The following is a 25,322-nucleotide window of genomic DNA, read 5'->3' as shown; positions in this document are numbered from 1 at the left end:
TTCATTTTTAAATAAGGTAACCATGTTCATATCAATAGTAGTTCGTATAAACATTATTGTGCTCGGTGTACGTTCAAATTTTGGCCAGTTCATGTTAAAAGGTAACGTATCCTTTTTATGTTACTACCTCTACCGTAACCTTACCATTCAAGCTTACTGTAAGTGAACGGGCACTCCATAGGTTAACGTGGACTGGCTACGGACAATAACAAGATAGCCAGCTCCATGATGGTGCCATCGATTTTAGTTGTGTTTGGTATCAAACACCATGCGTTTTCACCCCTGACATGATGCTCGTGTCAAGGGCGAGTTGGCATGTACCTGGGTGTCATCCTTACCTATGCCCCCAAGTTGCCATAGTCTTCCTGTGCTTTGGCAGGCTTTCTGAGCCAGTTGCCACCAAGACAGAAGTCTGCCCTCCTGCTGGGTAGTGCTTTCACTCCCAGAGGACAGAGACAAAAGACCTGGGCATGAAGGAGGTTACACCTCCGTCCTCCCAGGATGGCTAGTGAATGACCCATCAGACCACACCGCCTCTGATATGGAAGTGACTTGTCTCCTGATAGAGAAAACTGCCTCCCCTACCCTCAGGCACTCATGTTTGCGAGCTGGCAGGAAATGAGGGATTCAGGAGGCATACAACCCCCAAAGGCTAGCAACACCTCTCGAGCAGGCTAGCAGGTCTATACAGCAGAGGATGGATTGTGCCATTATGTAAAGACAAGGACTCAAGCAGCCTATGTATAACCAGCTCACATGCGCCATAACAAGCCTGTATGTATTATTACCGATAAGTATGTTTACACTTACCAATGTTGCCTTCGATCGGCTTACTCTGTACTGTTTTTGTAAAAACTTCTTCTAATAAAATCTTTTGAAATAAAAAGAAAAAAGAAAAGACCCAAGAATCGTGGGCTCTGGGTATTTTGGTGACAGACACCCCCCAGATGTGGTCACCTCAGGGCAGATTAGCTACAGAATCAGTAGCCTATTGGCTATTGACCCTCACACCCCTAAATCACCTCTTAAATCCAGGATTTAGGGGCACCCCTGACACCAGAACTCCAAATCTACTATGAAGAAGAAAAGGACAAAGGAGAAGTCGTGTCAGCACAAGGCAGGACTCCACGAAGAAGAGGCGCAAAGTACTGCACCTGTGGCAGCCCCCTGCACCCGCCAGACTATCACTCATCCAGGACCAGAGACCAGCTCCAAAAGGAAGGTGAATCCATTAACAATCCAAAGACTTCACCAGGACTTCTTAGGGCTGGAGGTACTAGTACCCAGCAGTCAGACATAAATCGTACTTCCAAGATCCAAAGAAGGAATGTCCACCGGGTTCCATCGAGGACCAGCCCAAAAGTAACCAACCAGGTGCCTTGTGGGAGGTGTAGTCCTGAACCTCAGCGAGTCTCAGCCCTCTACAGCCTTCCCAAGACTCGTGAAAAAAGAATTGCTTCATTGCTGCATTTGCCATGGACAAGGTTTGTTGGTAATCTTGCTGACTACTGATTACTTTACTCGATGCTCCAAGAAGAGGGAATACCTTGCTCCTTCTGTGGCACAGTTGTCAAGTACTTGCATCCCAAACCTGTCTGTGTGGCACGACTGGACAAGTCAGCTCCTGCAGTGCCATTCTGCACCACGGATAGCCAGGCGCACGTCTTCACCCGAGACGCCCAAGCTAGGCGGAGCCGTTCTGGTTGGTGATTCCTGGTTCAGGGGGCCCTCCAAGCTTTATCCCCAAGGGGCTCCGGTGAACTCAACCGCTGCTCCTAACCAGCACCAAGGGCAGCCAAGTCACCTCTACACCTGGACTACCTGGGCGTTGTAAAAGTGCTACGACTGTCGAAGTTTGGTCTGTGGACCTGCAAGACCTGAACTACACGTGGGTTTCATTGAACTACCCCGAACGTGTCCAAGTGTCATTTACTGTTTTTATCCATTGAGCGCAATGGTAAAGTTTGACAATTCAGCGAAGTACTGAGTTACTGAGCACTTTAACTTTGGTTATCCGCCTTGTACTGATTTTGTAGTTTTGTCTAAAATTATATAAACATAAGCTCTATTTTTATAAATTGGTGTCGGATTTGCATCGATGTCAATTACTTATCTTCCATGTTGGCAGTGGCGTAACAAAGGACCCAGCAGCCCCTGCAATATGAAGGAGGGGTCCAAGCTCTACGGGGGGACCTCAACTTTTGTTACGCCATTGCATGTTGGTACTGTAAAATGCTTTTTACATGCTCCTCTAAGTAATCCCGTCTGCTCTTTGCCACTCTACCAGGACTATGAGAAGGATTACTGGTGTGAATTTGAGATCCACTTTTGAGTTTTGTGTTAATATTACATGGTAAGGCCTCAAAGGCATACCACATAATATTTCCACCTTGCTCCACTCCCTCTAGGCCAGACCTAAACATGTATAATTTCCAAGGCATGCAGATGCTGCAGGAGCAAGAAGAACGTGTATTTCATCAATTTTACCCTTCTGACCTGAATTGCTCTATTGAGAAATGCTTATGTGCTTTGGGAACAATTTGCAGCGCATGAAGAAATGGTGGCAGATTATTGTGAGGTGGGCAGAAATTATGCTTTTGTTCTGAATAGCGTGCATGGAGGAGTTATTTAACAAATAAGAAAAAGGGAATAAAGGAAGGAATATCATACAAAACAATTCAATGAAAATAATGTATTCAATAAGATTGTTCTATGTTTACATTGCCCAATAGTGCGCAGGAGAGAGCTATATTACTGTCCAGCATCCATTCCTGTGTAGCATGCAAAGAAAACAAAAATAAGTGAAAGGATGGTATAAGCATTTCCAAACACAAACACATGCGCAATAGAGCTCTGCCATACATAGCAAATGGTGTGATCTTGTACACATTAGAAGATGGGCCTCAACTGTGAAGTTGAAGGCGCTGTTGCAGGGTGGCATGAAAACATACCATGGCATAGCTCTTTTCCTTTATGGGACAGCTGTGGCGCCAAGGAGTGCTTTATATGACAAAGCACACCAAGCTTCAGGACTCTATATCACCAGAAACAAACTGGCAGGGCTGTTGGAATGGGAATATTCCAGATATCTGAGGTAGGCTTTCACAGTGCTGTAGAGTTGAGGAAGTGCTGGGGAGCAACCGAAGAGTGCGGGTCAATGGGGTAAGGGAAACATCAGATAAAATGGGGGAACCCGGAAGGCAGGGGTTTGAAGGGGGGGGGGAGCACACAGGGAGAGAGCAAGAAAATACAAGAAACAAAGTAGCTCCCTGAATGAAAACGGTATAAGGATGCACGTCATCCAATAAGAGGGGGGTACAGAAGCTATGCTCCAGGAAAGGGACACACACAAGAAGAGGTAGGTAGTTACTGAATGAAAAGCAAGCAAATGAGTGTGACAGTATAGCCAACCAATGGCACGCTGTGGGCGGGCCCTAAGCCCACTCTGGAAGTTTTTGGTATGGTCCACAAGACGTCTTATGCAAACAGCTGAAAGCTGTCTGTGGGCAAGACCTAAAAAGAAAGAGATGTCTCAGTGATGCGGGCACTAAAATGCTGATATTTACACTGTAGAGTTGTATTGTAAATAAGTAGCAGTGCATTACATTCCTTCTGATATAAAAGTCAGAGTGTACATATATCAGTTAAATAATTGTGGAAATATACTTGTTGCAGCTCAATATTTTCACCCACAATAAATGCCCAAGGATGCATGCCAATAAGATGAGCAAAAAATGGGTATGGTTAAATATAGATGAAAATGCCAAAATTACAAAACAAAGAGCTTTCATTGATACCAGAGTACCGGTATGTACATTTGGGAAAAAATATCACTGCACTGATTGCTGTCAACTACGTAATGACACCAACTGTTTTGCGTATTGTGTCATGGACAAAGTAAATATAAATAATAAGCCTCATGCTAATGGCGCATTAACCCGCTGAGCTACCTTGGCGCGTATAGGAGCGCCTCGGGAGGTATTCTAAAGACATACAAACTGGCGCTGCTGCTTTAACGCCCGCAGGCGCCGGGAGGCAGCGTCCAGGGCAGGGGAGACTATGAGAGGCCTGCAGACTGGGGGGAGTGGCGGGGAGAGGTCCCCGCCTCGCTGTGCTGCCTCCGTTCTGCCCTCAGGTGAAGCCCTCCCTCCCTCCACCTCCTCCCCCTGCCGCCTCCATCCTCCCATCACCGGCTGAGCCGCTCTCTCTGGTCGGCCTTTCATTCAGCGGAGGAAACTGCCCGGTGGAGCCCAAAACAGGAGCCCTCCCTCCCGGCCGAGCAGGGCACCCTCGCACCGCAGCAGCAGGACGGATCTCACACCACAGCAGCAGATCAGCCCTTAAACCACAGCAGCAGATCAGCCCTTAAACCACAGCAGCAGATCAGCCCGTACACCATAGCAGCGGAGCGGATATCGCACCACAGCAGAAGGACTGCTTTCACACCACACTAGCAGAGCAGACCTTGCACCACAGCAGAGCCTGAACCACAGCAGCAGAGGGGCAGCTCTCGCCCCGCAGCAGCAGAGGAGCCCTCCTCTCCTCTGGCCTGGGAGGCTCCGGTCCCCCTGAGGCCAGCGCTGCCGGGAGGCGGCTCCGAGCCCCGGCCCGCCATGGGCTCTGCCGGGAGCCGCTGCAGCCCCCGCCGCCGCCGCTGAGGCGCCGCTCCCCGCCCGCCCTCTCTATGAGCAGGCGTCTCCGGAGGGAGGCAGCATGGCCAAGCAGTACGACGTCCTGTTCCGGCTGCTGCTCATCGGAGACTCCGGCGTGGGCAAGACCTGTCTGCTGTGCAGATTCACCGACAACGAGTTCCACCCGTCGCACATCTCCACCATAGGTAAGGCGTGCCCATTCATTCATCCATCCATTCATTCGCGGTGTCCCAGTATGTGCCGTGGATATGCATACTTTCGCCTGTGCTCCCCAAGGGCGCGCTCACTGCGCATAGCGTGGGGTGTACACACGTGCATCAATCCAGCCAGCCAACCATCCATTCATTCAGGGTGCTTCCATTCATTCAGGGCTCTTCCATCTACCCATCCATCCATCCATTCAGGGTGCTTCCATTCATCCATCCATTCAGGGTGCTTCCATCCATTCAGGGTGCTTCCATTCATTCAGGGTGCTTCCATTCATTCAGGGTGCTTCCAACCATTCAGGGTGCTTCCAACCATCCATCCATCCATCCATCCAGGATGCTTCCATCCATCCATTCAGGGTGCTTCCATTCATTCAGGGTTCTTCCAAACATCCATCCATCCATCCATTCATTCAGGGTGCTTCCATTCATTCAGGGTTCTTCCATCTACCCATCCATCCATTCATTCAGAGTGCTTCCATCCATCCATTCATTCAGGGTGCTTCCATTCATTCAGGGTTCTTCCATCTACCCATCCATCCATTCATTCAGGGTGCTTACATCCATTCATTCAGGGTGCTTACATCCATCCATCCATTCATTCAGGGTGCTTCCATCCATTCAGGGTGCTTCCATCCATTCAGGGTGCTTCCATTTATTCAGGGTGCTTCCATTTATTCAGGGTGCTTCCAACCAACCATCCATCCATTCATTCAGGGTGCTTCCATCCATTCATTCAGGGTGCTTCCATCCATTCATTCAGGGTGCTTCCATCCATCCATTCAGGGTGCTTCCATCCATTTATTCAGGGTGCTTCCATCCATCCATTTCGGGTGCTTCCATTCATTCAGGGTGCTTCCATCCATTCATTCATTCAGGGTGTGATGTTGAGGTAATAGATCTGAATACTAGCATATGTGATCTCCGATGGCTGCATCCTGGCATGTACACGTGCCCTGGGAATACCCACAATTTACTCACTGATTTATTCATAATAATCCCCGTATAATAGCGCTTATGCTGCCCCGAGAGCTTTCTAATGGAATATTCATTCAAACGGCCGTTCATGGTGCTCCAGGTATGTGGTATAGATTTGTATAATAGCGCGCGTGTTGCCCCCGGGTGCATGCTGACATGGAGCTGCGCTGGAGCCATGTCCCATATATCCATCCTTCATTCATTCGTTCATAGTAGCCCCAGACATGTGTATAGTGTTTATGCCGCGCCAAGCATGCTGGAGGCGATGAAACCGGCACAGACATCCGGTTGAGACAAACAGCGTCATTGTTGTGGCTTGCCGTGTTTTGTTATGCTGGCTTTGTAACACGTCAGCATGGCCCTACTTTCACTTGAGTGCATAATGAAAGGACTGCTTGGCAAAGAGGTGTTCAGTTATAAAGGGATGTGCGTCACATCAATATATTCAGTGTATGCAAAATTGCACGAGTATTAATGAATTAAAAAAAAGCTTTTATATATTGTTTCATTTATTTTCATGGTTTGCATAGTGCTGGCATGGCGCCTTTATGTCTCTCTGCAGCCAGGGGCACAACGCAGACCCTTGAAGGTGGGGGGGGGGGGGGGGGGAGGGGTTGTTCCACCTTTAAGTGCCCCCAGTTCCGCCTCCATACAGAGAATGTATGTGAGGTATAAGTTTCAGGGGCCCCTCAGCTCATTTTGCTGGGGGAGGGGCGTTTGCGTCACACCACTACCTGCAGCTCAGTCTGTGTGATGATGATCTATATAGCGCTACCAAGAACCACGTGATGCCTCCTAGGCACTTGGCTAGTGAGGAGCTTAGGTCTTGGGGTATGAGGGAGTGCTGAGTGAGTGAGATAGCATCCTTCCTCTTGTGCTTTTGTGACAGATGAGTGTGTGACTAGAGATTTGCAATTTACCACCTCAGGTGTTTTTACAACAACGTATCTTGCCCTGTTTCGCACTTTGTTTGCTGATACTTGTAACCTGCGTTCATAGGAGGAAAATCTAAACTACACAGGCAGCTTCTGTTCTTGTTGTCTATTCGATATTTCATTTCAGTACTTGCAGTTCTGAATTTGTAAAAAGACAATTAAACTAACAGTATGCATTGTTTTATATCATGCACGCACATTGGATATTGCGCTCGGGCACTTGGAGTACTGCATTTGTAAAATGAAAATAACATGTACAGTGTGTTCATGGTATAATTGACATAGGATGCATTTTGATACTTGTAGTCCTTCATTTGTAAAATGAAAATCAGCAGAACATGTACTCGGTGTGTACTATGTAGGAAGAATATTGCTTGTACTCCTGCATTTATAAAATGAAAATCAAAGTAACATGTACAGTTTGTATTTTTGTAGCATATATGTGCTTGATAGATTTCACTCTGGTACTTACAGAACCAGAATGGAAATCAAAATTACATGTATTTTTTTCTATCATACCTGCTCTCGGGATATTGCATTGTGATACTTGAATTCCTGCGTTTATAAAATGAAAATCAAAACTGCATGTACAGTGTGCATTGTTTTAAATAGGACTTCTGCAAGGCAGAGTGCATTCTGGTACTTGCAGTCCTGTATTTCTTATTTGTACCCTGATGATTTGTTCTGGTATTTTGATGCCACGCATTTATAATGGGACTTCAAACCACAGACAAAGCTTGTATAGTTTCTTCCCAGATCTGTGTGTGGGAAAGTTGCTTTCCTTCTTATGTTGAGCACAGACAGGGTGCTGGCCATGATTGACTTGTATGTAGTATGTGCAGATTAGGTGCTGGGGGTTATGTGTGTTGCAGTGGTTTACCATACTAGGCACCCTGCATGCTACATGCCCCCTCGATAAGGAGAAGGTGGCATTGGGTTTGTGCGCACATGCTACCAGGCCAGCAGACCTTGTGACCGAATATGTTTGGGGTGGTGCTGGAAGAGGTGTACTCCATGTTAAGGGGTGCTCACGCATGCAAGGGCAGTCAGGTGTGTGTACCACCATGGGACTCCCGCTGGTTCAGGGGCACACCGCTGCTGGAGGGGGATGGGAAATAAAGTTGGTGGCACCAGGAAAAGCCGCTTAGTAACTGTCATCATGTCAGCAGTACCCTGTAAACCCAAGGGGAAACAACCTTTACAACGCAGTCATTACATCGCACTACATTTACAACGCAGTCATTAGAACCAAAATCCTGTACATCGCATGCCATTACTACGCAGCCATTACATCGCATGTCATTACAACGCATGTCACTACAATGCATAGCATTACAACGCATACCATTACAACGCATAGTTTTTACCCTTACACTATCCAACACTTACCCTACTGTTGCACTCACTGGAGTGGGAATAGTAATTTTTCCCCCTACACTATCCAACACTTACATTAAATGCAATGTAATGGTATGCGTTGTAATGGTATTCGTTGTAATGGTATAATGTGATGTAATGGAATGCGTTGAATATGTAGTTTCTAAAAATGCGTTGTGATAGCATGCAATGTAAATGTTTGTGTTGTAACGTCATACATTCAAACCCAAGTATGTGGGCACACATACAGAGAATAGGTGTAGTGAGTGGTGGCTAATGAGAAGGCCAAAACACTGCATCTACAAGTCAAAAACAGTTATTGTCTTCATTTTCTCACCTGTGGCTGATGAAATTGTGATTCGCTTAGAAAAACAGACTGTAAAATGACCTCCTGACCTGCAGTGTGATGCTTTCAGCCAATCGTGACCTTTTAGCCAACAGCACTTTGCATGAAACATCTAGACCCAGGCCCATAACTAGAAAAGCAAAGCCAGAATGCAAGGTTATATTGTTTGGGAAACAGAAGTAGTGCCTGGTGTCGTGGCATGTGGTCTTCTGGCAGCGCTGCACCACTGCAGAGACCACAAGCACCCAGCCCGGTACAGCAAAGAGCATGGCACAAAGATGACGTTCGGTTATTGTCTGGCTCAATTGCATTGTGACGACGTCATCCATTATACCTATGAACTGGCTCAGTTGCACAGGGATGACATCATCAGTGTTTGGAATTGGCTCATTGGTTGCAGACGTGGTGATGTCATCAGTGCGGTTTAGGCGAGAAGATCACGGTCTGGGGACTGCCTGCCAAATGCTGGGCTTTCCAGCTCCCCGGGGCATGCAGTCCAAGTTTATTTTCTTTGCATCGTGGTATTTGCAGTCCTAAATATCCCATTTTAAATGAACTAATTCAAGTATCCGCATGGAAATAGAAAAGTCTGGGCTTGTGCTAGCGGAGGTTGTCAGGGAAGACCAATCGCTGTCGGGGTCAACAGAGAAATCACCCCTTTTCTCTTTTTTTTTTCAGTCTTTCTTACTAACACGTTTCTTTGACAACTAAAATGCTCAGTTTGTTGTTTGCTTGGTATGTTTTACTGAAACCAGTTTAGTAGAAATCACACATATGCTTCATACTTTTTTCCTATGGCAATGCTGAAAGGGTTGGCCTTCAAGTGCATAAGCTATCTTATGGGTTGAGTGCCTGTTCCATATGTATGTAACTTTCAGGTCATCGATTCAGAGCCAAATAGAGCGGGCTCCCCCTTTCCTTATATACGAATCTTGGGGCTAGATGTATCAACATACCCTTTTGCGATTTCCAAATAGCGATTTTTAAGGAATCGCTATTTGGGAATTGCAAAATGGCATGTATGTAGAAATTCGCTATTTTTTTGCGATTTCTTAAAATTCCTTATTTGCGATTAGCAAATTGCTAATCGCAAATAAGGAATAATTTCCCATTCATTTCTAGGGGCCAGGAGGCCCATAGGAATGAATGTGAAATTATTCTCAATTTGCGATTTGCAATTTGCTAATCGCAAATTGAGAATAATTTCAAGGGCGCAGGGGTGTTTCAAGGACACCATGCTGTACCCCTGAAAATGACATGTGTGTGCATATGGCGCACATACATGCCCTAATGGCATGTATGAGCGTCACATGGCACCTTTACAAATTGCATAAAGTGCATTTGTAAAAGAATTCGCAAATTACCACCAACTACAAGTTGGTGGTAATTTGCGATTTCTTAGCCAAAATTCCCTAAAATTAAATGTTTCATACATAGCATTTAAGAAATTGCAATTTGCGATTTCTTAAATGCTTGCGCTATGTTAAGGAAAAATTTGCGATTCCTTAATATTGCAAACTTTTTGAATGATACATCTCATTTCCTGCTTTTCTTGTCGCAAACGTTGCTAATTTGCGAATCGCAGCGTTTGCGACAAGAAAAAAGCTTGATACATCTACCCCTTAGTGCTTGTGCGACGGGAAGGGTTATAGTAAAGTCTACTTTTATTATGTTATCATCGTCTCCTGCTGCCAGAGCACGATGATAACAATAATTGTATTATTTTATTACTATTATATCATCAACTGTAAAATAATGTCCTTGAACCATCCCCACGCCTGCGTAGCCCTCAATTCACAAATCGCCAAATTATTCCAAAACCTGATATTTGATTCAAGGTGTTTAATCACCCTGTACTATGGAACCTTCCTCCGTCCTCACTGCATGGCTTGTGTTCATTCACAAATCCCAGAGAAGGGCAGACAGCAGCCCCCGGAGGGCTGGCTGGTGATGTACAGACGCCAGGCAGCACTAGAGCGGGTGCGGGCGGAAGGGCCTCTACGTCACAGGTCGCGCGCGCTGCTCAGGGCGCGGCGCGCGCACCGGGACCGGAATGTTGAGGATGGGTGGCCGCGAGCATGGCCCAGGCGCCTTAGAAGCCCTGTTTTCCTTAAATACGGAGAGCATATTATAAAGGAAGGGCAAACGTTGATTAAGTTTTGACAGCGCAGTCCGGGCGCTGCCAGCAGGCATCTGTAACACGGAAAATGTATATTATTCACAAAGGGCTTGAAAGTGGCGCCCTAGTTCTGTGTATAAATCCGTAGTGCAACTGGGTACTCGAGGCCTGCATTACAATCAATATTTAAATGAGGTGTTTCGAAGTTATAACTACCTATGCTTTGTCTGTGGGTTTCTCCTGAAGGAGCCTAGATTTGTGTTCCTCCCCTTAAACTCGGAGTAGTGGCAAAGGCATATCTGCCATTGGTGCAGCACGCGCAGTGGCACCAGTGCCCAGAGGCATGAGGTGCCTACTGAACCCTGATTACTGCTGTATTTTATTATTCAAACAGCAGGCAAGGGGACCATTTCTTGTCCTGCAGTGAGTATACCCTGGCTACTCTACTGAATACAGGACCAGACTTACCCTCAAATATTCAAGCAGAGGGCCAGTTACTATTCTAGCTCCAATGTTTGAGTAGAGGTGAAAGTATTTTTGTGTACTTTGCCATATTTTCAGTAAATAGAAAAAAATGGCTGCCTGTTTGTGCGTACATTTGACGAGTCAGCATGCGCGCCTGTGGGCCATTTACAGACCTGGTGCTCCAATAAACGAAACACCCAGCCCTTTCCTGGCTCCCTTGTAGTATTGTGATGTCATCGTTCCGGCCCTCGAGTGTTCGAACTGATATTTTAAGCAAGCACTCCTGGTCCTGCCTTGCTGGACTACTCTAGGATTATCTTCCACGGTTGAGGACAACATTGACCGTTAAAAGCACTCTACCCAGAATGTCGGTATTTGCCACAGATGGTGGCTGATAATTATCTAGAGGACATTTAAAGACTGGTAAAGCCACAGAGAGAAGGGCTATAAAGCTATTAGAACATTCTACACATTAAGGGTCAAATATTCTATACTAAACTGAGGGAAACAATATGACATACTTTGGAATGTTGAATCAGGTCTGTAGCAGCCATTATTGTCCCTGAGTTACTCCTTTGTGGTCAACGGAGCACTCAACATTTCATTGTTCTCATGGAATTTATATTTTACCTGGGGAGGGTGAAGCCGGGTAGCTTTTTTACTGTATACAATGCATTGCATGCAAACTATTGGCTTTACAGGTTCTAAGCGAGGGGGGCTTCCCTGGTGAAAATCTGTATTGTAACAATGCTTCTTATGACAAGATCCCCTTTTTCACCATCTCTTCTACTGATGAAATTATAATCGTACCATTCCCACACACCTGTCCACGGTTGTGAAATGCTTCTACTTGAACCAACTCTCATGCTAGATAAAGCTTCCTGATGAATGTAAAAAGTAGACAAATTTACGGGAGCTCTGAGTAGCCAATTATCAGGATCAAAGCAAGATTATTCTTCCGTGATTGGTATTTCAACAGGGGCTCGACAGCCCTCGATGGCTGTATTGTCAGCACTAGCATACTCTTGACCCTTCCATGGCTGACATATAATGACCCCCATTTTGCAAGGTATTCTTAACCCTTTTACAACTGATGTCTAATAATGCATATTTTACCTTGGTACACCCAGCCTGTCATCCATGATGTATACAAGCCAATATTTTAACATATGGCTGTAAGTATGTTTTAACAGTGGGGCCAGTATATGCTGCTATAGGTAGCGTACAGTGAAATGAATCACAAAAGATTGTTACATACTGTTGAGATACTAGAAGCGTTTTTTTCTTTCTTGAGTAAACCACGCGCCGTGAAGAAGCCGTTTGCTAGCATGAAACGTGTTCGTCTGGTAGGTGTTATGAATCCTTGCTCGCCAAATTATAGCTTGACAGAGTACATGGGGACTCAGCCCTTTTCCTCAACTTTTGAATCCTCTCCGGTCTCCTTTGACCAAATCAACTCGGCTCCAGCAGTGAAATAGTCCCACTGTGAGGTCGAGGAGAAAAACTATCAAGAGGAGGTGTGCATGACGTACTCCATGAGCTGTCCTAGAACTGATAGGCAAGGTCATTTACATTTATGCATTGGTGTCCAGAGCAGGTCCAGGGCAGGGCCGGACTGGGAATCAAATCCGGCCCCGGCAAAGTGCTCGGCCGCCCCCCGGGGGGAGGTCTGAGCTCTTTGGCGGGGCCGGTTTTTGTCCGATTTTGTTGCAGGGCCGATTTTGCAGCTATGCTGCATAAACGGCCCTGTAGCAAAACCGGCCCCCAGGGGCCCAAAACCGGCCCCCACCCTTGCGGCGCACCGGGGGATTGCCCGGTGCCCGCAACGGCCAGTCCGGGCCTGGTTCAGGGTGGTGAGATCATAGTTTGATTACAAGGTGAATGAATGAATACGCACTTATATAGCGCATGGCTACCCATAAAGCATCCCAGCGCATATCCAGGTACAGTGAATACACGTACAGTAACTCTAAATAGAACTCCTTTGCATAGCCAGCGGTTATGCTGCATGCACATCTGGCATTGGTCTGAAACTCTTGGACACCCCTGATTTACAGGATACACCATGAAGTACCAAATGCATATGTAACTGCGTAATAACAGGGTTCTGTGTAGCAACAGGGTTCTGTATCTGACGTGAGAAATTGTATGTTTAAAGGATTACGAATGTGTTGTCATAGAGATGGCATAATAAAAGCTGTTTAAAAATGTCTTTATTAAGGAGTTAGACCAGTGACCGCCATTGGCTTTTCACAGCTACCTCTGTCTGTTGTCATAGAGATGCCACACGGTTAACAGCATTTCAGAAAGTACAGAGAGTACCCCAGGTGCTGGCATAAATGACATACTTGAAACTGTATTTTTCCAAAGGTGTTGTGGACACTGTGACTGAGACATTCTAATCCCCTTTCTGTCTGAAAATTATTTAAAAAAAAGCGTTATGACGCAGCGGCGCTCCTCAACACAGCGTTTTTTGCACACCAGCTGCTGTACAACGTGCCTGAAAAAAAAAAGGCTATGACACATCCAGAGTTGAGTGTGTCATAGCCCTTTTGTATTTTCTTTACTTTCGGCCACGCTGCACAGCAGCTACGCTACTGTGCAATATGGTTACAAAAGCCGATAGATCTTGCATAGTCGAGACCCATTGGCTTTGCCAATTTTTGTTTTCCTAGGTATGTTCCTGTTTAAAGGGGTCATCAGTGCAGAGAAAAAAAAACGGTTCCGTTCTCCTGACCCTTTATCTCTAGCAGTCACCAACAATAGGCATTCTGGAATGTTGCTTTCTTGATGACGTCTGCTTGGGTTTTAAGACCTATTGTGATGTCATTCACTTAGTGGCCCCTTTAACCCCTTCCACGCTTATGACGGAACCGCTCCGTTACGCCCCTCGGGTGGGCTGTGCTGGTGACGGAGCGGTCCCGTCATGGCCCGCTCGCCGCGCCTGCGCGGCGCGTTCCATTGAGCGGGCGGGGCCATGACGGAACCGCTCCGTCATAAGCACAGCCCACCCGAGAGCCGTGACGGAGCGGTTCCGTCATAAGCGTCGGAGCGCCGCGCGCCCGCCCCATCCCCTTAGCGCTGCGGCGGAATTGCCGCCGCAGCGAAAGGGTTAAAGCACTCTGCAGCAATCAGCCCAGCTATTGTGTATTGAAATAGATGATATCTGGACACACAATGGTTTTTTCACAAACTTCATTTTGTGTAACGTTCAGTAGTGCTACAACTACAGTAGTACTGCTCGCGTGCTACAAAATGCAGTTCACAAACCTGCATGTGGAGATCTTTGCCCCGTCTCTCTTTTCTAAGCAAAGGTCCCTGCCGTGTGTGCAGAGATTTTTGTGCACAGGGGTATACATTTTAGTAGTAAATATGGGAGAAACCTGGCTAACTGACTGGAAAATGGTGAACACTTACTCTAAAATAGGACAGCTTTAGGGAGGGGCATGCAAATACACCCCCCCCCCCCCCCCAAAAGAGAGAGCCCATTGAGCCTCACCAACTGCACTTCAAACATTGCTACAGCCTAAAGTGACCCAAAACAGTACTACATGTACCACAGACCAGCCTTGGAATAAGTCCAATAAGCCCAGCTCCACACATGGACACTTGCTCGAATTTTAAATTATACATCAATATATGTAAAGTGTTAAAAGTTACGGCAATTTTTTTATTTAAATTAATTGTTAAATGTTTGATTGAACTTTTAATAAATACAATTAAACATTAGGTCCAATCAAATGTACTCCCTTACAATTAAATATAAAAAACATAATGAGGGTGGAATAAAAAAAGTATTTTAAATAATAATTATGAATCAATATATCATTTAAATATGTAATAAACAATTATTTGAGGTAATGTGCTCTAGGTTCTTAATACTTATTTTACGTCCCTTTACTTATAGTTTACAATAAAATATTTTTTTTAGTTTTCTTTACTAATTAATTAACTTTATTAATTTTACCTATACTTTACTATATGGATTTCTTCGCCCCTGTGGTGAAGACTCCGCCTACTTGTGAACGGTTACTAGTAGTACTTTGACACTCAGAAATCCTGTTTTTGCAGGTTTTGCCCCCAATGTATTGGGGAGGAGACATGCAAGCCTGCACCTAGTAGCAAATTTACACTCCGAAATGGTAAATATAAGTGTAAAGTCACTAGTAGATGCAGTAGTAAGCTTACACATAAATTAATCTACACCTGTACATTTACCTTTGTGAATAGGCCTCAACTTCAGCATCTCCTGAGGCAGACTCCTCCAATAACTCCAGGAATCCTGACATGTAAATGTAAATGTAAATGTGTTGGACTTGTAAAGCGCACAGCTGCCCGTAAGCGTCCCGGCGCTTGCTTAGGGAACCCGTCCTGGTATTCCCCCTGTGAGAAACCCCGGCAGGGTGTCCACAAGGTGAAAGCCAGGCATCCCGCCGCGAGGGGCCGTAGTGGAGATTAAGCAAGCTATTGCCCAAAGTCGCAGAGTGTGACCCCGTGATTCGAGTAGGCACCAGAGCGAGAATTGTCGAGTCCGTGGAATTTTGAGCCCGAGACACGCCGAGGCGAGGAATCGAACCCTGGTCCACGGTCAATCTCAGCTTCCGGGTCTGCCGCCTCTAACCACTGAGCCACGCTGTGTACCACTAAGATTGCTACTGATTGAAGTAGCTGCCTCCTTCATTAAGAGGAATTTAGAGAATCTCTACCCCGTGAGACAGACGTTTACGAGGGACTTTTAGAGTGTCCTATTTTAAGCCTCAATTGTAGTTATCTAATCAGCTGCCATTCAACAGCTCTGTGCGTCCCTTCCTTGTCGCCCATTCAGGGTGTCCAAGACAAGAATAGAATGTCAGCTGTAAGTAATCCCATACATACGAGTAACATAGTAATGGCTAGGTCTTGTATGGTAGAGGCTCTCTTCTGGTCTTCAGTAATACTGTCATGGAGGCAGAGAGGGGCTTGCATACTGGGCACTGTTACACGGCGAGACCAGTAACCAAGAAAGGCACAGTTCTGTGGCACAGGTGGAAGTGAACAAGGCAAGAATTTGACTTTTCAAGAAATGTACAGAAGAAGAGATGGAAGTGTAGCTTGGCTGAAAACCAGGGGTTCTTAGAGGCAAGAGGATCAAAAGCAAAGAGTACAGACACAACTAAACTTTGTACCATGTAGTTAAAAAAAAATCTTATGTGCTAGCGCACTGGGAACCCATCCTAATCCCGGCTTCCCTTCCAATAATGTAATCCATGGCATATGCGTAAACCGTTCGTAACTAAGGCAATATTAAGTGTCGACCCAAAAGTTTTAGCTGGGACACGGCCTACGCTTGGCCTTGATAAGTCTGAAATTCGCACTGAATGCGAGAGCGAGTTCTTACCGAACAACCGGGAAAAAGTCCGTAGGACGAAACACGTATCGGCTGCCAGTGTGTTTTACTGATTTGAAAGCACCAGAGAATAAAAGTAAGAAAACTGAAATTGGACTACCTCTAATTACGTCTATGGTTACTAACCTGCATACTGTAAGGGCTACTTTTTGTGACAATAAATGTCTATAGAGGCAAGCTTGGTGCTTTTTAGGGAAGGGATTAATCATGAGGGACTTTTCGAGAAAGGTAGCTGAGAAAAGTTTGCATATTGCAACTACCTTGACTGCCGAATGACTGTCTTTGTATATATGCATGTACTTCATTCAAATGATCTTGCATTATATGTCAAGCGCTCTAATATCTTACGGCCAGCTAGCGTTATATAAAACTTATAAATAAAGAATGGAAGATGATAGAAAAACTGGCTGAATCGGACCTAGAAGCAGAATTTTAGCTGATCAATTGGAATCCTGAGGACTTATTCTTCGCTTGATTGATGAGAGCAGCCCAAGTACAGCAAACAGTAGGCTGGACAGTTGGTAGCCTCAACTGAAGCCCTATGTACCAACAAAATGAGAGGATGCATCGGTGCACAAAAAGACTTATGGCCACATGTACGAAAGTTTGAGATAGCGAGTTCATAATTACGATTTCCTGCGAATCGGAATTAGGTAATCACTGTTTCAAATGTATGAAACTCTTTGTGTTCTGGGACACATAGTATTCATTTTACATCATAAGTATAGGTTTAACAATGTTAGGATACAAAGTGCTGCTAGCGAAAATACACAGGACTGCACATTAAATGGGCACATCTGTGTGTTCCTGCTGTTGTAGAACACTGTGTGCACCATTTTTACACTACCCCGTGCAGGGATTTATGTGAGCCGGGTCTGAGCACCAGCAGTTTTTTAAGGGGGCCTCGAAACGGGTCTCTATCGGGCTCTGTTGTCTGCCCTGGCACGGGCGGTCCGTTTTTTCCCCGGACTGACTGCTGTCACTGCAGTCCGGAAAAAAGTGCCAGGGCACAAAACAGAGCACAATAGAGACCCGTTTCGAGACAGCAGGCACATCGATGTATCTTTTTTAAAGAAATGAACAGCACCCTTCAGAGTAAGAAACACAGTGTTTAGCGAACAATGTCTCAGTATTTATTTAAGACACATATAGCATTGGCATATTTGTTTTCCCACTGAAATATACACAAAAAAGACTTTAAATCTTCAAATTTTCTTTCTTTTATTCAGTTTTTCAATTTCTTTTAAAACAATCACTGATAGCCAACGCGTTTCGTCCGTTACCGGACTTCTTCAGGGCTATAAATGATAAAAAGAGATACAAAACACATAATTACAAAAGTGTACGCAATAAAAAAATGATGGAATGCCTGTACAAAAATACATTGTTTAAGCAGACAAAGAACCAGAATTATTTACAGTAATACAGAGCTATTTTTTCACACCTCGTCACATATTGGGAAAACATTTTCGTGAATAAAAGTGCTGGACAATAAAGAGAAAACAGAGAAAAAATTTTTTTCACAACTCATATACCCTCAAAAAATGCATATATTGCAAATGTGCATAAACACAAACAGAATAGTGTAAAATATGAGCATGGCAATTCATACCTATGGTTGGATACATATTTGACATACTATTCACCAATGAAACCACAAAGAAAAAAGGTAGAACAACCCAATAAAAAACTTAAAATCCATTTATCTATGATAACTGTAATTTTATAAGTCAAAAATTTTGTAAACGACATATTGTTGGATGTAACAATCAAAGATGCTGCAGATAGAAATACCTGAATCGACGTCTAATAGTCAAATTTGTGAATGCTGTATGGGTTCGCAAAGAAAGATCATCTGGGAAAATAATAATAATAATAATAACCTACGAGCATTCTAATGCAATCCATTTTATAGATATATAGTCTAACCAGTTTTTTTACACAGCATTATACTCACAAAAGGTCAAGGAGAGTCCTTTCTTATCAATCGATTTATGATGGTTCAAGTTGACGTCATACGGTGTAGCAATAATTTTAAATTGGCCAAGGTAAGCCTTAGAAAGAGAAGAAAAAGCGACCAAGGTTTTATTTTCATATATAGAGTAAAAAAACAGTTGTAATAATAATTTGTCAATCTGATGTTAATTATTTATGGACACATCCTCTACATATGGTGCCAATTTTTTAGAAAGATGGGGTGCAAGCAGGTATAGTCTATCGAAAATTATTGTAGAGCATCCTCAATCTTGAGTACAATATAAAATGAGACACAACCCCATCTGACTTGGATACGAGACTGAAAAAATATTACCCCACCTAAAGCCCTATAAGCTAGAAGTGAAATAACAGCGCCATCTTAAATAAGACCAAGGTAGAAAGTATTTCAAAAAGCCTAACAAGTTTGTATATGGGAGCACCCTGCATACTTATACACATCGACAAACAATGTATCCCAACTCTAAGCGGTAGTGTCCGAAGGTAGTTCTAATACTGGGACTTATGAAAAGAGAGGATTTGTAGGTTCCACTTACCAGCAAAAAAAACACAACGACAAACGTAGCAACAGGTCCTTCTGGTTCGAATAAAGGCAGAAAAATGCCTAGCTTATATACCCAAGTTAATTGGTATGAAATTGAATAATTGCTAAAACGGAAAAACCAATAATAAGGACGTACGGACATAGTAAGTGACGCGATCGTGAAAGCCCCATATTTAGTCGACAGCCGCCGTCACAAAAGCGGCGCCATTTTGTAAGGGTAAAAGTTCCTATCTAGAACGAGTATTATCATCTACCGACAAGAACCAATATAGTTTTAAAGTTTTACCAATATCTGATAAATGTTGATAAACTTAATCATACAAAGATCTACTATGCTAAAACAAAATTTGAACAAAACGTAAATGATGCACGGAACTCAATTTAAAGAACTCCAGAAAAAACGGGCTCCCATATAAATACGAACAACTTGTAATAGGTTGATATATCAAACCTATACTCACTTGACAGTCAATGTACGAGAATAGTGAGGGAGTCTCTAACGATGTCATATAGAAAAACTTAAAATAACTCGATCGGGGTAACACGGTGTTATTTGGAGCAGATGATAGGATTAATTCACAAACCTGTAGCGCCATGTTGGAATAGCCATGTTATACAGAGAAATGCGATACCGAAGGCAACAAAGTTAGTAAAGTCCACCCAATAGTGCCTCATCATGTCACCACAAATTCCCCAAATCAATACACAGAAAAGTAATATCACACATGAGTATGTCTTGGTAAGAAAAATCTATAAGGATCCATCACTGAACAAAAAAATTTCTTATTACCAGTGATATTAAATAAATCCCCGTAATTCCTATCGTATCTAAACATTGTAAAGAATCGCAGTCTATGTTTTTTGTATGAAAACATAAAACATGTCTGTAAAAACAGACGAAGTATACGCAACATGCAAGAAAAGATGGAGAAAGCATAATGCACCGCCATATTGAAACGGATCAAATAAAGTTTAAAGGTTAGAAAAATTAATTTATAGAAGAGATGCAACACATCTAAGAGTGATCGTTTTCAAAAAGATGGCCGCGCAAACAGATGTTATGCAGTGAAGTAAACATATCAGATTATCTGTGGGCAGTTCTTAGTGGGTCAAAAGATTCATAATTGCTGAAAAAGCAGGTGAAACATTGCAGATGCAATTTCTCTTGAGCTAATAGCAGCAAGACCTATATACAGCAGGACACAGGGTATGAGGCCAAAGTATCAAGTTTTTACAAAAAATGATGAAATTCATTGTTGGTATTCAGACCCTGGTGGACCGACCTAAGTTTACAAATCCAACGGGATTCCTGTTTTCTCAAAAATAGAGTTCTGTCACCACCTCTGGCATTAACTTCCACATGATGAATAGCATGGAAATTAATAGCATCGTCATGGGGATGACAGTCCAAAATGTGTTGAGCCACTGGACTACGTACATCACGATTTCTAATGTCACGCAGATGCTCCTGAATTCTCACTTTCAGGCTTCTAGTGCTACTACCCACATATATCTTTTTGCAATGGCAGATGAGCACATACACCACATAGGTCGTATTGCAATTAATGAAGCCCCTTATGGTGTAATTCTTGGGGCCATTGTACTTAAATGTCTTAATTTTATTACAGCCAAACTTGCATATAGAGCAATTCCCACATATGTGGAAACCATCCGGTTTATCCGGCCACCAAGTAGATGTTTTTTTCTCCATTGATTTGACATAACTAGGGCAAATCATTTTTTTTATTGTGGAGCCCTTCTTATACACAACTCTAGGCCGTATAGATATTATGTCCTTTGGCATGGTGTCAGACTGTAACAGGTGCCAATGTTTGCGAAGTATGTTATACACATGGCTGCTGTATATACCATATTCAGTCACAAAGGCGCACTGATTGTGAAAATCAGTGCTTCTTTTTTTAGGGTGACAAGTGTATCTGTTCTTTGTTTCTTCCTTATTTTATTCTCTGCAGTTTTAACAATTCTAGGGTCATAACCTCTTTTTTCAAAATCACAGGCCACTTTATTCAGACCTTTCTCAAAATTGGATTCTTCACTACAGTTTCGGCGTAGGCGCACCATTTCTCCAAAAGGAATGGCAGCTATTGTACTTTTAGGGTGACAGCTTGTCGCATGCAGAACACTATTGCATGAAGTAGGTTTTTTATACATGTCACTGTGAATTGTGCCATTCTTGGCATATAGCCTTAGATCAAGGAAGACAATCTCTTGTTTCGAACTAGCCATTGTCAATTGAATGTTACGTTCATTTGAGTTAAGGAAGTCGAAGTACTGGTAGAGTTCCTCATCACTTCCCTTCCAAAGTAAAAAAATGTCATCAATATACCGGACATAAAAAAGGATATGCTCAATCCAGTCACTTGCGCCACGGCCCCAGGCATGCTCCATCTCATACAAACCCATGAATAGGTTTGCATAAGATGGAGCAAACCTGGAGCCCATAGCTGTACCACGTCTCTGCACATACCACATATTCTCATGCAAAAATACATTCTGGGTTAGGATCAACTCTGACATGCTAAGCAGCATGTTACTGTGTTCCAGATGGCACGCATTACGTTGGTATAAATAATACCGCAGTGACCGTAAGCCATCTTCCAACGAAACGCGGACGAAACGCGTTGGCTATCAGCGATTGTTTTAAAAGAAATTGAAAAACTGAATAAAAGAAAGAAAATGTGAAGATTTAAAGTCTTTTTTTGTGTATATTTCAGTGGGAAAACAAATATGGCAATGCTATATGTGTCTTAAATAAATACTGAGCCATTGTTCGCTAAACACTGTGTTTCTTACTCTGAAGGGTGCTGTTCATTTCTTTAAAAAAGTTAGTTTGTCAAGGAGGAAGGGTTTCCCTATCTTCCTTGTTGGGTTTGTATAGGGATTACATTCCTGTTTCTAGCACCTTCATTTTGGACTTAGTCTGGGTACTTAAATAGTGGTGCAAACATCGTTGCCTTAATCCCTAAAATCAAAAATCTTTTCAGGCACATCGATGTACCCTGCTCACACTACTCGCAAGTGGAAAAGTTACGGCATGAGGCCGTGCCGGGTGAGCGTTGTAGGGAGATCGGAAAATCCTTTAAAGAGTCATTTTCTCTTTGGATTTTCCTTCTCTTTTTGAAACTCAGGAGCAGCAACATTGTGGTGGTGCCACCAGGGCTTTAAGTGGAAGCTTTTTCAATATTATATACAGCAAGCCATAGTTGCTGCTTATTTATCTTATGCAACTAACAACCATCGACAAAGCCAATAGTCCTGGCTTGTGAGTATGATGTTACTTGTTGTATCTTATCGGGATGCAATGACAGAAACAGCAAAATACAAGTCAGGCGGCACACTATGCTAAACACAGATTTTTAACATATTGTTTTTAAGCCACACCCTTAATTACATTGGCCACGCCCCTTTGAGAGACCCCCCCACCCCACTTTTTTCATCCCACTTAAAGCCCTGCCCCGTGTCCCTGTAATGCACTCAGCTCTGTGCCCGTCAACTGTATTTCACCCAGCCCTCCCTGCTGCACAGCCGTTACTGCTCCACCCTGGCCCTCTCCCCCTTTGGGATGTCCCCCAGTGCTCCCCTGCGGCTCACTGCTAGGGTGCTTCTGTGTGAATCACTCTGTGTACCCTCTGGTGCACATCTCCCGGTGCGTCCCTTCTCCAAATTACCTTGTGCCCGTTGTTGCCCATTTTATGCCCCCTGCTGCACATATGTGATGCCTGTATGTTGCCCTGTGTGCATGGGTGTCTCTAATTAGACTGCGTGAAAATTGGAGTCTGTGTGTTAAACTGTGTGCTCTTTGTATGCATGTGAAGCTTGATGTTACCTGCCTCTCGGCATGTTGTGTACAAAAGCCAAACCTATTGGCTTTGACTGTGTGCAGGATAATAAGGTGGTCACTGTGACTCCCATGTAGCAGTGGGAGTCGCTGGATTTCAGTCCTGTTGCCACATACATTTACAGTCCCTGGACCCTAATTATTTTGGGACCTATTCATAAACTGCATTTTGTAGTACATTTAGTAGTAATAAAATAGTACTGTTATGGTACAAAATGCTGTTCACAATCCTATGTACAGAGACTTCTGCCTCTCCTGTCTTTTATATGCGGAGAGCTCCGCCCCAACTAAAGGCAGCTCCACGCATGTAGATCTACGTTTTAGTAGTAAATGTGTGAGGGGTGTTGGGGAGTGGCTGAAAATGGTGAATGCCTACTACAAAATGTGAGGAGTTAATGAGGGAGAAGGGAGGGCTTTAGAGGTGGACATGCACCCTCCTACAAGAAGTGTAAACCCATTGCTAATCACAAGATGCACTTGGAAAGTTACTACATCCAAAAAAGGTCAATAAACTCCTGCTCAGACCGCGAGTGAGTGTAGCAACCACTGGTACTGCAACACTCCCTTATAGAAAGTAATAAGGGTAGTGAATTAAGATAAAACCCATTAGAAATGTTGTTAAAAGAAATTCATTTATTTAAACCTTTTAAAAACATGTATAAACTAATTTTATTGTTGAGATTATGTAGATATGACTAATATTTATATTTTACAATATTTAATCATTTTTTACATTTTAAAATAAATATAACTTTACTTTTTTAAATAATTCAAATTAAATCTACACCACTTTCAGCAACATTTAATACATAATATTTTTTTTTTTTTTTTTCAATGGCAGAGGCAGAACAAGTACAAGGATGGAACAAGGTACAATAATAAGGCAATAACACTCAATGACAAAAATTAAAACATATAACTCAAATGCTCTCTCTTTCCAGATGTGATCATGGTTAAATTAAATCCAATTATCAATAGGAAGCCATAACTTCCTGGCAAATGTCTTCTTTCTCCGTCCTTTCAATTTGTAAACTGCATTGTCCATACGATAAATATCTAACAACTTTCCTAACCATTGTTCAAATGATGGTGGATCAGCATCTAGCCATCTTGAAGTAATGCAGAAGCGGTAAATAGACATTCCAATGAAAAGAAAATGTTCTCGATCAACAGATAAACTCTCGGATGGAAAATATACACCAAAGATAGTAACAGAAGGGCATAATTTGATATTAACATTGAGCAAATTGGTCAGAAATGTTTCTATCTTATTTTTATATACAGTAAGTTTGGGGCAACTAAAGAACATATGACATGAGTCTGCTGCTAAAATTCCACACCGGCTACAATTGATACCTTTCGTAGCTTTCCATTTAGCAAGTTTAGCAGGTGTATAATAAAGATCTAAAGAGGCCATATAATGTTGACTTTTAAGAGAGCTGTTGATTAGTACTGTATTACTGATCTCGAATGCCCTTGCCAGATCAATCCCTACTATAGACAGTTTCCTCTCCCACTTCTGGGCTTGTTGATCGAGGTCATCATGCAGCCTATTAATCATTAGCTGATAGACTGTGCCGATACGGCCATCCTTCCTACCACTCTCCAAGACATCATTAGACTCCATTACATCACTATATAGAAGGTTTTTTTTTCTCCAAAAAACTACGGATTTGTAGATATTTGAAAAAATCATTTCTAGAAAGACCAAATGTGTCTTGGAGTTCGGAAAAGGACATTAGGGTCCCATCTAAGTACAATTGCCCAATTGAGTGGATCGGTCCCAGACGAGATCGATAAATAGGGATACTTTGAGAAATCCCTGATATTGGAATATTACAACATATAGGTGTGTAGAAATTATATTTAGGAATAATCCGTAAAGCTTTATTCATTTGTCTCCAAGCCAAGAAAGCAGAGAAAAAAATCTTAAATTTCGTTTTTTTATAATAGCTCGGCTCCATAAATATCAGTAGCGATTGGCGCACATGGTCACCCATAAGCATTTCAAAAATAGAAGGTGCCTTAAAGGTTTCGTTAGCATGATCATGAAATAGTAAAACTTTGATAGTTTTAAGAGTAATAGCCCAATAGTATATCCTGAAATTCGGAAATCCCAACCCAGCACGCCCTTGCGAAAGGGTGCACCACTTAAGAGATCTTCTTGATCGACGGTACCCCCATAAAAATCGGGACAACATCCTATCTATTTTATTAAAAAGAGACATAGAAAAAAATAAAGGAATAGTACGAAAGAAATAAAGGAATTTTGGGAAAATTAACATCTTAATGACATTGGTCCGTCCAAATAGAGATAAATGTAAATTATTTATCCTTTCTAAAGTCCTATTAGTAGATAAAAGTAAAGGGTCCAAGTTTAATCCGACAATGTCGTCTATTTTGGGAGATAAAGTTACACCAAGATATGTAGCAGTAGAATTAATTGGAAGATCAGTGGGT

The 25,322-nt window shown here is 43.2% G+C and overlaps 1 protein-coding gene and 1 long non-coding RNA gene across 2 annotated transcripts in view; one reads left to right on the top strand and one right to left on the bottom strand.

The window, feature by feature from the left end:
- Positions 1-4,078: 4,078 nt before the first annotated feature.
- RAB15 (RAB15, member RAS oncogene family) overlaps positions 4,079-25,322 on the top strand; it is a 327,048-nt gene continuing 305,804 nt past the window's right edge. Inside the window, exon 1 of the mRNA XM_078659518.1 lies at positions 4,079-4,837. Coding sequence (XP_078515644.1) covers positions 4,714-4,837 — 124 coding nt within the window. The 5' untranslated portion in view covers positions 4,079-4,713. The remainder of the gene's footprint in view (positions 4,838-25,322) is intronic.
- Positions 17,626-25,322, bottom strand: part of LOC144780951 (uncharacterized) — a 120,806-nt gene continuing 113,109 nt past the window's right edge. The window contains exons 2-4 of the long non-coding RNA XR_013600846.1: positions 18,422-18,518; positions 18,259-18,319; positions 17,626-17,762 (exon numbers count right to left, since the gene is read on the bottom strand). This is a non-coding gene — a long non-coding RNA (uncharacterized LOC144780951). The remainder of the gene's footprint in view (positions 17,763-18,258; positions 18,320-18,421; positions 18,519-25,322) is intronic.

This window comes from Lissotriton helveticus, chromosome 9 (assembly GCF_964261635.1).
Source record: "Lissotriton helveticus chromosome 9, aLisHel1.1, whole genome shotgun sequence".
Classification (NCBI taxonomy): Eukaryota; Metazoa; Chordata; class Amphibia; order Caudata; family Salamandridae; genus Lissotriton; species Lissotriton helveticus.
Note: the sequence above shows the minus strand (reverse complement) of the source record. Positions and strands in the feature narration are given on the sequence as shown.